A 12089-nucleotide genomic window follows, 5' to 3' on the forward strand; every position below is an offset into this window, starting at 1 on the left:
AAAGAAACCAAAGGCTCTCCTATTTTCAGCATTTTATTCACATTTGAATTCATTTTTCATTCATTGCACAAGACTGCTCAAACACTTGTGATAAAGTCACATCTTAGTCATCAACTGTTTCACGTTCATATGCCAGTGTTAAGTGTTTAGTTCCATGATACACATACAGAAAATAAATAAAGTGCAAAAATAATATTTAAACAGCTACTAGAGTTTAACAACAACAACAACAACAAAAAAAAAAACAGATAGTAGGTCAATTTCAATAAGAGCTACGTTCACCAGTAAGATTAATGCTATTTGATCCAGTTTCCAGTGCTAATTTTTTTTCTTGGTCAGTTAATAAGACACAAGGAGGAAAGGAGGAAAGGAGATGAAATTGTACCAGTGTGTGTCCTTATAGTAGCATAGTATTCAGCATCACGGTGAGACGACATGTCCACCAAAACCATCTGCGGTAACGCAAAAAAAAAGAAAAAAAAAAAAAAAAAAAAAAAAAAAAAAGAACGAAAAACAAACAAAAACAAAAACACAAAGAGCACTTTTTGAGAATAAAAAGCTGGAATAAACCTTGGTTGGATTTGGTCATTTATAAATAACACAAGGAAAAGCCTGAAAGTTCTATTCCTTGTGTAATTTAAAAAATGTTAACCTAACACATATGTTAAGTCTTTATACGGTGTTTAATGTTTAAGTATAAATCATTGCTGTGGCTGAACAAGCATGATGGGAAGAAGCACTCCAGCACAATTTCTATCAAAAAATCAACACGGAGAAAGAAGAGAACACACAACTCCAAGTTCTTAGACCAGGGTCCAGCCTAGTTTAACAAACCAGAACACCTAGAAGATAAACAAGTGTCAAACCACAAAGGGGCACGATATTTATTAAAGAGTCACATTACCATGATTTCTATACAAACTGCTGCTGTTGTAGATCCTGAACACGGCTTCTACACGGGCAACTGAAATATTACGTTAATGGCTTTTAATCTCCAATTCCGTACCGCCTAAGTGGTCTCATTCACATCCTTATCCAACAGTTAAATAAGCCGAGCGTGTCTGTAGAGGCTTTAGGTTCGAAGCAGTGTTGTTTGGAAAGGTGTTGAATGAAAGATGCATGCATGCGTACTGGTGGTATACATTAAAGGCGAATCTTCTATCATTTACATCATCCTCCTTTTGTTATGACATGTGAACGATGCTTCATAAATGCGAATGTGCAAAATCGTCAGGGTACAGTCGTGGACTTGTCATTAACACCCGTTCAGCTAGCAGAAGGCTTTTAAAGGTGATTCTCTTGGGGTGTTCATTTAACAATCCTTTTTTTTTCTTTTTTTTTTTTTTTAAACAGATCGGGAAGTAAAAATGTTTGTGTTTATAGCGATTTTCACAGCAATATCTTCTTGTTCCTAGTGTTAATGGAGCTTGAAAAGACACAAGGGCTTTCTGTGAAAGGCATCATTCATAAACCAAAACAATTACTAAATAAATAAGGCTTGGATATGTCTCACTTCAACAAGATAGTAGCTCGGAAATGACGCATACCGTGTTCACGAGAAATGTAAGACTGCTTTGTGTAGGATGAGCAGGGGAAACATGAGTATAAGAGAGTTGTGCCTGTGTGCTAAAATGTACATAATTTGGAAAAAGGAGTCGAGAGCGAGGAGGAAGCAAAGGAGTAAGACAAGTAGAAGGAGAATGTAGGACAGCTGAACTATAACTGCAGCCTAGTTTGATCGCTACAATCCTGCTTATCTGATACCAGCTACAAATCCTCTACTAAGCAAGCACAAACCCTCAAATCTGCCCCACTCACAGCTGTCCTGATCTACTGCCTTCTCCTCCCCTCCAGCTCGTCTCCCTCCCTCACTGCTCTTCCTCCCCGAAGACGTCGTTCTGTTTGCGCTTCATGTTCTCGAAGTCGAAGTCGCTGCCGGTCATGCGCTTGTAGATGTCCTTGATGTCGTTGCAGGTCGTTTCAAAGTGAGTGGTGGCATCGTAAGACCGCGACGCGAACACCTGCAGGACATCAAAAAGGCTTATACAACTGCTTTGCTTTGCTTTTCTCTGGCCATTTATTTACGCGGGTAGGGTGAGCACTCACCTGGCTATCAGACCCGTCATCTGTCGGTTCGTACATGTCACTGATAGCCACAAACCTAAACGATAAAGACAGAATGATAAACAACAACAACAACAACAACAATAATACTAATGATAAAAATAATAAATATTATTAACATAGCTGTAAAATATTTATTTAAAAATAATATTAATAAAGACTATAGTTGTATAATCATTCATAATTAACTACTATATAGTAAAGTAATTTATAGAGAATTGATCAATTCGGATATTATGGTTGTAAAATAATAATTATTCATTATTATTATTAGTAGTACTAGTAATTTTAGTAGTATTAATACTTTTCAATATCACATTTAATACATTTAAAACGCAGGTCAAAGTGCTTTACAGTACTTACAAAATAGCAAGTTAGCATATAAAATATTCAAAAGACTGCAATGTTACAACAATTATCAAACTTAGATTTGAGATTTGTGGAGCATGAAAGCAAAACTTTTTTTAATTGCCAATTACTCTTAATAAGTAATAAAACTTAATCTATCAAATCTAATTGGAGCACAACTGGTCAGGTGTACAGATATACATTTATATATATATATATATAACATATAAAGTGTACCTGTGTACCTGCAGAAAAGTGCAAGTAAAGAAATAGTGAGTATGCAGAAAACATACTTTTGGTCAATGGGCTCCAGCAGCTCGAGTGCCGGCTCGATTTCAGCTTCAGGCTCGGCGGTTTCCACAGTGGTGCTCACAATGGCGATGTACTTGCCTTGGGCTGCCACGTTATGGGCATAGGAGATCATACACACGTAGATATCTGTGCACGAAGCAACAAAGGAGCATTATGTCACGGTACATAAATACATGCTGATTAAATGCTAAACGGTCTGCACTTATGTAGCGCCTTTTAACCTTTCAACAAAGCGATTTATGCTGTTTCTCGTTCACCAATTCACACACACACACACACACACACCAATGGCAGCAGCCCTACCATGCAGAGCGCTTGCATGCCATTGGTAGCAACTTTGGGTTCAGTGTCTTGCCCAAGGACACTTCGGCATATGGATTCGCGTGGCCCGGGGATCGAACCGCCAACCCTGCAATTAGTGGACAACCCGCTCGACCACCTGAGCCACAGCCGCCTAATTAATTTTCCATTAAATGAAAAACTAGTCCCTCTTTAAAACTAGTCCCCAGTCAAGGTCCAAAATTCCCATTTCACTTCAACTGTGATCAACCTGAGATGATGTGAGCGTGCCATCTAGTGGTGTTACTGTGTAATTACTATACAGAAGCTTAAAAGTATACTCGGAAATGATCTAAGATGCTCTCTGTAGCATGTGCACTGTGCAACGTCTTGAGTTATGCTGATAGAGGAGATGTATTTTCTTTTATATTATAATTAATATACAGCTTTCCTTTAGTGGAAAACCTACTGGCAGTTACAAAGTGCAGACACTGGACACTCCGTGCAAGTGCTGCATAAAAATCTCCTTACAAATGTCTCAGTCATATCAATGAGGACATGCTTTTCTTTGTTATATAACATGCTTTTATCCATATATTATTGGACCTCCATACAAGTCCCTATGAATGAGCTGTTACTATGGAAACAAGCACATTAATAATATAAACCTGTGATTAGAACTACAGCTGGCACTGCTGTCAGAGTTAATGTTATAGAAAATTAACCCAGTGCTTCTCAAACTGGGGGCCGAGGCACCCTGGGGGGCCGCCAGATGGCGCCAGGGGGGCCACACAGAAATTCCAGAACATTATTTTTTAAAAGAATTTCTTTTTTACCTGTATGTAAGTCTGGATTGTAAACCTTTGAACTATGATGTACATAAAAATGAGAAATATTAATAAATGAAATCAATTATACACAACACACTAAGACACACACCAAACAGAGACATCTGTCGATATACTAGTGTACAGTACTGTTATCCTCGCGCTGATAAAACCTAAAACTATTTCACACGTTTTTAGATAGAGGACGTACACACAGAGGTGAAGCCGCAGATGCAAGTCGTGTGTTCAGCACTGACCTGACTTGCGGTTAACTTGGTTCTGCGGGATGATGATCTGACACGAGTTTGCATCATTAGTGTTCTTTATGGGATGGCTGAGGATGCAGATGACCCGAATCACTTGGCCTGCTTTGCGCACGCGGTCCGGGATGTAACTGGGGTCGCAGATCAGCTGCTTGCATCGTGCAATCTGATAGGAAAAGACAGACGATTCAGTTCACCTAGATAAAGATGGCAAGAGGCAAAAGTTACTCCTAGCAGAAGTAAATACTCGTGCTGCGTCATTTCCCTTACAGTGACACGCCTTTTCAGCCAAGTGAATTTTATTCATGTTTGGTTTATAACTGAAGCTTTAGCTGAAAATGAAGAAAAGTATATAGTATTTTTGGGTGCCTCATTCATTTTTACTGTAAATGACATATCTATATTGTAAATATTGGTACCTCCACAGACATGCAGCATTCTACAACATGCTGGTCATGGCCATCGTTTCGGTTTGTGCTACATCACATCAAATCCGAAGATACAAATACAAACTGAATGGAAATGGCATTGATCTCCATGTATTTTCATACTCATTTATCAGCTGAACAAATAAAGTCATGTCAGCAAACTGCAGTATCAGTACAGCACAAGGGAAACACTATTAAGCTGAGTTTACCTCTCCTTCAGATTTGACTCCAATGACATGCCCGCCCTCCATGACAATCTCGTCTACCGGCTTGTTAAGCATGTAAGTTCCTCCATAAATCGCACTTAGCCTGTTAATACAAAACACACAATAATGCAACGAACAAAATACACAGGAATTCCACTACGAACAAAATAATTATTTAATGAAATGAAAACTTTAGATTTGTTCCTATAAAGTGCTGCTGTAATCGGAAAGGCTGTCGTGTGCTCATCCCAGTACACTTCTTCACGAACTACTCACACTGAACAGCCTTTCAACCCTTACTTCTCTTTGACTTTAAACTATACAGCTGTAGAAGAGTAATTATTTATAATAATAACAGCGGTTCCCTTTTGAGTCTGGTTCCTCTTGAGGTTACTTCCTCATGTTGTTTGTGGCTTTTTTTGCGGTGGAAAAATTGTTAAAAATATGAACCAGGCTGGTGGGAAAATGGGTTGAGGTGCTCGAGCTGTGTTTTGCTCACCTGGCAAAGCCCTGAGGCAGTTCCCCCAAGCCGTACAGTGGGTACAGGTAAGGGCTCTTCCCGTAGCGGGCCAACGATTCGCTGTACAGCTTGATGCGATTAATAGTCTCCAGACATGGCTGCTCAAGGTAACTGTTGAAGAGAAAATCCCAAAGGAAATCCTGACTTTCAAGATATATACGATGTAGAAAATCTAAGTTTAACTTTGAGGTACAGTCAGTGATAAAAGACACCTGCTTCAATTGTTTTTATTTATTCTCAACATTTTAAAGTGTTTGTATGACATCTGCAGTGCAACACTAATTCAGTTTGTTGTTTGTTTTTTCAACAGACAGTTGGTAAGCTCAGTATTATAAGGCGCCATCTGGCATTTTGAGATAATAACATATTAACATTCATACAGGTTGTAAACAGATTTTATTCAGAGACGACAATTTCTAAGCTTCTCTCTGCCAACCAATCATCATCCAGGAGAATGATAAGCATACACAGTGAATCACATGCTCTGACAGAACTCAGCACTGAGGTTCTTCATCAAGCAAGAGAAGAAAGAAAGTTTTAATTGTAGCTGTTTTGCGTTTGAGATTAATTAAATAGTAATTCTGAGTATTTTCCCTTTTAGTGAATTTCCTTTTCTTTGCTGGAGGGCTAATTTTATTCGAGCTTGGTCTGACCGGTGTTTTTTTATAGTCTCTGCCACGTTGTAAATGCTATGGCTAAAACCCTAACATAAGTAAGCTATAAGCTACATTAGAACTTGACCAAGACCGAGTTAAAATAAACTTAATTCCAATATACATCTGCTCACATTATTCTTATCCATTTCAAAAATGTTTATAATAATGATAGTAATAATAAGTAACTGCATAATAATAATAAGTAATAATAATACGTATATAAGTAATAATAATAATAATAATAATAATAACTGTGCTAACTGCATACTCGTCTGTTCTGTAGAGGGCCAAGGCGTGTCCGGTGAAATCAACAACATCCTGTCCCAAGTCAAACTTCTTATACACCTCTCCCATTGTGGTCTGCTTGGGATCGACACCTTCGAAAGTCTTCGGGTCGTTCTCATCGAAGTTAGCCACAAAGACGAGGAATTTCCGGAAACGTCTCTTCTCAAACATTCCCATTAGATCTGGAGGAACGTGGATGACAGAACAGTAAGGCATTGGTGCTGGATTTTAATCTGGAGTTGCTAGGTAACATAACATTAACATACAGTGAACACTTCAGAGACAGTGTGCCAAATGAAACCTACTGGATGCCAGTGCTTCAGTCTCTGTCGAGGGGACTTTGTAGATCTTTCCTCCTTTATACACAAAGCTTCCTTCCACGACTTTGAAGTCCAAGTATCTGGTCACCTCAGTGTACAATAGCATCTTAACTAACTGCCCTGTAGATATAGCAGACCGAATCAGACAAATTTCAGCACTACTGAACCAAAAGTAATCCCAACAATTAGAAGACAAACTATGAATTACGTAAGGAATAAAACACAGCAGTGGATGCTGTTATAGGAAAATAATCAACAACTGGGCGGTGTGATGTGGCCCAATGAGAAGCTGAGCTACTGAGTTACCACCCTGAAATTGATTACTTTCCAATACCAGCAAGTCTTTTATTACTTTTTGACAAAGATTACAATTTTTTATTTATTAATGATTGACACATCATTTTTAATCCATTTATCGTTGCATTTAATGTTGTGGAACGTCCATAAAACAAGTCAGATCTTGTTATCACGTCTCTCTTGAACTTAATAAGACTAAAAATGTAGTTTTTTTTCTACTGTCATTCCAAGAGGTGAAGAAGAAGTTTTCGTCATGAAGACTCTCCCATCTCGGAAAACTTAATGATTAAACCGCTGACACAGGAGCCTCCATCACCTAATCAACGTTTACAAGTTTTTCTTGGTTAGAGAACATGTTTTTTGGTTTAATTTTAGTTTTAGATTATGCAAGCATCCACCATACAAGCCCCAGTATGCTGTTACTATAGAAACAATAACACTGGAACGAGCGCATTAATATAAATCTGTGTTTCGAATTACAGCAGACACTATTTCCAAAGCTGCAGTAATAGAAAGTTAATCAAGACCTTCTGACCAATCGGATTCGAGAAATCAAAAATGCTGTGATATAAATAATGCTAACGTATGAATTGCCTTGTAATATGCATACATGCAATTTTGCTACAGTTAAATACGGCTGCTTTATTACCATTGGCCATGAGAAATTTCGGGATGAGGTCAACATTCCAGTCTCTTCCCCGGCCCATCGTCTCTGGAGGGCCGTCCGGAAGCTCAAATCGCTTGTAAAGCTGTGAGAGACAAATAAATAAAGAAATATGAAAAGAAAGAAAGAAAAAAAAAGAAAAAAGTCAATCCATTTTGTACCATCTGAAATACTATGTTGATAATAATGACATTAGTGCTTTGTGTACCTCTGAAATGTGTGATTAGCTCAAATGAAAACAGCTTTTGACAGAACATTTAGTAGGCAGAGCGGATGGCAAATGTGTATCCTCACCTCCTCCAGAGGGGTGATGGAGGAACTTTCACCTCCATAATATGGGTTCCGATCCATGTGCAAAACTTTCTTCCCGTTGACTGACATGATCCCAGAGAGAATGCATTCCTGCAGAAAAACAAGTAGAAGTAATACTATTATTAACACTATTATTATTATTATCCATCCATCCATCCATCCATCTATTTTCTGTACCGCTTATCCTACACAGGGTCAAAGGGAGCCTGGAGCCTATCCCAGTGGACTCTGGGCACAAAGGCGGAGGGAAACCCTGGAAGGGGTGCCAACCGTCCCGTTCACACACTACGGAAAATTTAGAAATATCAATCAGCCTACAGCGCATGTCTTTGGACTGGGGGAGGAAACGCTCCAAAGTATAGGGAGAACATGCAAACTCCACCCACACAGGGCAGAGCTTGGAGGCAAACATGCTAACCATTAAGCCACTGTTCCCCCTATTATTATTATTCTCCTTATTATTATTATTATTATTATTATTATTATTATTATTATTTGCATGTGCAAGACTTAAAATGTGAAATGTAGTTGCATCATTAACATATAATATACAATATATATTTTTATTAAATAATCGGATCATAGATTATATTAAAATTACGTTTTGTAATAATAATAATAATAATAATAATAATAAATGCATTTACAACAATGTTAAAACTAACCCCCCCCCCCCCCCCCCCCAAACACACACAAAACACCTAATAATATAATTTAATTATCCTTTTGTGTACATCAGGACCTCGATTGAGTTTAATTCATTATCTTATGAAGGTGAAAGGAATAAGGCCTACAGTCTAATTCATGCATTGCATTCTGGGATGCAGCTCCACCCAGTGCATCTTCATATCAAACACCGAGCTCAGTGGCTACCAAAGAATGCACTTAAGACCGCTTGCATTTATTGATATCTATATAATAATCACGAATACAGCTGAATAAACCAGTACTGTTGATGTAAATGCAATTTGTTTAATGGTGGGAGGAAAAGTGCAGAGCGGCTGAATCCCAAATGGATCCTTTACTCCCTTCATGAGTGGAGTGCACTAGCTCATCCCCGCACAATCGTGACACCTGATGTCCACAGAACAGGGGATTTTCATTTATTATCAACAGCTCGAATTATGACAGACGCACACGCGTAAATCACATAAGCGAGACTAATAAATCTATATAAATACATATAAAATATGCATATGTTAAGAAATGCCGGGTCACGCCTTATCAACGCCTACAATGATGGAGCTTTAATTTTTACCCCATCCGCATCCCGACAAGCCCCGCCTCTTGCTTTACGATTGGTGAATAACCAACTCCTACAAAAAGTCTCCTGATATTAGGTCAATGGAGTGCAGGAACCGGGACATATTATCCAATCATCGCGGAGGAGGCGGGGCTTGTGTCTGAATATAGGTGTGGAGTAAAATAACGCCGGTCCTGAGGATGCGTCAGCAGCAATAGGCCTTATTGATTATCGCGCAGCATCGATTTACAAAAAAAAAACCAAAAAAACAAAAAAACACGATTTCTCTTCAGCAAAACGATCATATCTCAACGCCTCTTTATATAACATAAACCTACAGGTTACGTGTGAGGTCCTGTGAAAAACTACAACCGTGACATTATGGAGTAAATATAGAATATAATCTACTCACTGTGAGTCCGGTGCCCAGTACGATCACATCATATTCCTCATCCATGTTGTATTACAGTGCAGCTACAATCCCCTTGATGTCCCTGCGACAGTTTTTTTTTTTTTTTTTTAAAGGTGTCAAAAGTAAACAAGCACAACAGCTTCCTTAATTCAGCCTTTGTAGCCGTAAAACTGATGCTTTAACCCGATTCGTTCGCTTGGTACAGTGTATTTCTCTCTGTAAAGCGCGAGCGGAGCACCAGCAAAGATGGCCCTGACTACACCACCGACTTGTGTGTTTCTGACACATCCGCGTCATGATATAGTCCGCGGTTCCGCTTTATGAGCGCGCGATATTCATGAATGAAGAATGGCTTTAGCAGGTATAGTTTTTGAAATCTCGTACTTATATTGCAATATGACATGTTATGTGAGGATACACTTTGGCAGGTTTATTTATTTATTTATTTTTTTGCTAACCAACAGTTGGGCAGGGTGCATCAGGCTCACTCAGAATAAGGCGTTAAAGGGATGTATCCTTCCGCCTGCAGCCTTGCTGGAGAAGCTTCTTTTGCTATGGGGAAAGTGGTTGATGGTTTAGCTGTGGATCTGCAAATTACAAAACACAAACCTGCTGCTTATCTTCAGAATATTGCGCGTATAATTGTTTATAATATTCACCATCCCGTGTCGATTAATCGCTTTAACCAGTTGCAGCTTAGGACACTGGGTCATATGAAAGGCTAAAGATTCGACATTTTTAGCTATAACTAGCCTCTTGGCTTGCATTGCAAATATCATAAATCAGTCTAGATTTGGAAATCTGTGTTATGGTTAAACATTCATCCATCTTCTATACCGCTTTATCCTTTTCAGGGTCACGGGGAACCTGGAGCTTATCCGAGGGAGTATGGGGCACGAGGCGTGGTACACCCTAGACAGGGTGCCAATCCATCACAGGGCACAATCACATACACACTCACACACCCATTCATACACTACGGACACTTTGGACATGCCAGTCAGCCTACCATGCATGTGTTTGGACTGGGGGAGGAAACCGGAGTACCCGGAGGAAACCCCCACAGCACGGGGAGAACATGCAAACTCTGCACACACAGGGCCACGGTGGGAATCAAACCCCAACTCTGGAGTTTTCTGGTTTCCTCCCACTATCCAAAAGCATGTTGGTAGATGGATTGGCTACTCTAGGTGTGCGATAAGTGTGTGTGTGTGTGTGTGTGTGTGTGTGTGCGCGTGCGCATGGCACTTTGCAACAGATTGGCATCACATCCTGGCATCGTCCATCATCCATCGTGTTCCAGCTCCAAGTGCTTGAATATAGATGAATAAATGGATGAATGAATGAATGTTTTACAACCAAACTTTATGATAACCTACACCCTGTGGTTGCTATATTTAGTACACCTAGGTTATACCTACAATCACTGACCATTTTATCAGTTGCACACACCAGTCACAGCACCACAACTGACCAGTTATTATTTGATCATTTGGATAGTAGACTATTCTCAATGCACGAGTGATACTGACCTGCAGTGGCACGGAAGTGTGTGTGGTCCTGGTATGTTAGATGTTAAATGTCATTCTTAAACTGTTTTTAAACATTTTATTAAACCTATATTACTTGTGTATGTTTAACACGTTCTTCCTGTGTCTTAGTGTGTGTGTGTTTCCACTGGGTTCTCTGGTTTTCTCCTACCTTCCAAAAAAATGCCAGTGGGTGGAGTGGCTATGCTAAATTACTCTTAGTTGTAAAGGAGTGTCTGCATGGTGCCTTGCAATGGAGTAGCATCTCACTGTGATGCTGACCAGGAGAAAGTGCTTACTGAAGATGAATGAATGAATGTATGAATGAATGAGTGAATGAACGAATATTTTCAAGAAAGTTTAAACAAATTCAAAAACTGTCCAGTGTACACTATATGGCCAGAAGTATGTGGACATCTGACCATCACACCGTTTATGTAAGCCTTCCCCAAACTGTTGCCACAAAGTTGGAAACACAAGATTGTCTAGAATGTCTTTATATGTTGCAGCATTACAATTTCACTTCACTGGAACTAAGAGGCCCAAACCTGTTCCAGCATGACAATGCCACTGTGCACAAAGCGAGCTCCATGAAGACATAATTTGCCAAATCTGGACTGGAGGAACTTGAGTGGCCTGCACAGAGCCCTGACCTCAACCCCAGTGAACACCTTTGGGAGGAACTGGAACCCCGACGGCACCCCAGACCTTCTTGTCTGACATCAGTGCCCAACCTCATTATTGCTTTTGTGGCTGACTGTAGGGAAGTGGTTTCCCAGTGATTAAAGGCCATTGGTTCAAACCCCAGCTCCACCAAGCTACCACTGTTGGGCCCTTAAACTTGGCCATTAAACCTTTCTGCTCCAGGGATGCCATATCATGACTAACCCTGCACTCTGACCCCATCCTAATCAGTTGGGATATGCAAAGAAAAGAATATTATAATATTGTACTGTACTACACTGTATAAACATCAAATAAAGACTTCTACTTCTTTAAATGGTTAAATCACAACAGCCATGATCTAAAATCTAGTGCAGAGCCTTCCCAGAAGAATGGAGGTT

General features: G+C 39.5%; 1 protein-coding gene across 1 annotated transcript; it reads right to left on the reverse strand.

Annotated features, from left to right (window-relative positions):
* Positions 1-20: 20 nt before the first annotated feature.
* On the reverse strand, positions 21-9766 carry gdi1 (GDP dissociation inhibitor 1). The gene is made up of 11 exons (XM_017488018.3): positions 9497-9766; positions 7824-7931; positions 7515-7614; positions 6554-6688; positions 6232-6430; positions 5287-5418; positions 4791-4890; positions 4148-4319; positions 2766-2910; positions 2107-2161; positions 21-2021 (listed from the first exon to the last, which is right to left on the reverse strand). Exons 1-11 carry the CDS (start codon positions 9539-9541, stop codon positions 1869-1871), a joined length of 1344 nt encoding a protein of 447 aa, XP_017343507.1. The 5' UTR covers positions 9542-9766; the 3' UTR covers positions 21-1868.
* Between the last annotated feature and the right edge of the window lie 2323 nt (positions 9767-12089).

The sequence above is a fragment of the Ictalurus punctatus genome, chromosome 15, assembly GCF_001660625.3.
Source record: "Ictalurus punctatus breed USDA103 chromosome 15, Coco_2.0, whole genome shotgun sequence".
NCBI classification, from domain to species: Eukaryota; Metazoa; Chordata; class Actinopteri; order Siluriformes; family Ictaluridae; genus Ictalurus; species Ictalurus punctatus.

Coding starts and splice junctions, on each gene's coding strand:
- gdi1 (XM_017488018.3), bottom strand. CDS start 9,541: ATGGATGAGGAATATGATGTGATCGTACTGGGCACCGGACTCACA. Junction 7,615..7,823: donor CCATCACCCCTCTGGAGGAG/GTGAGGATACAC, acceptor TGTCTCTCACAG/CTTTACAAGCGATTTGAGCT. Junction 5,419..6,231: donor GCCCTCTACAGAACAGACGA/GTATGCAGTTAG, acceptor TCTCTTCAACAG/TTACCTTGAGCAGCCATGTC.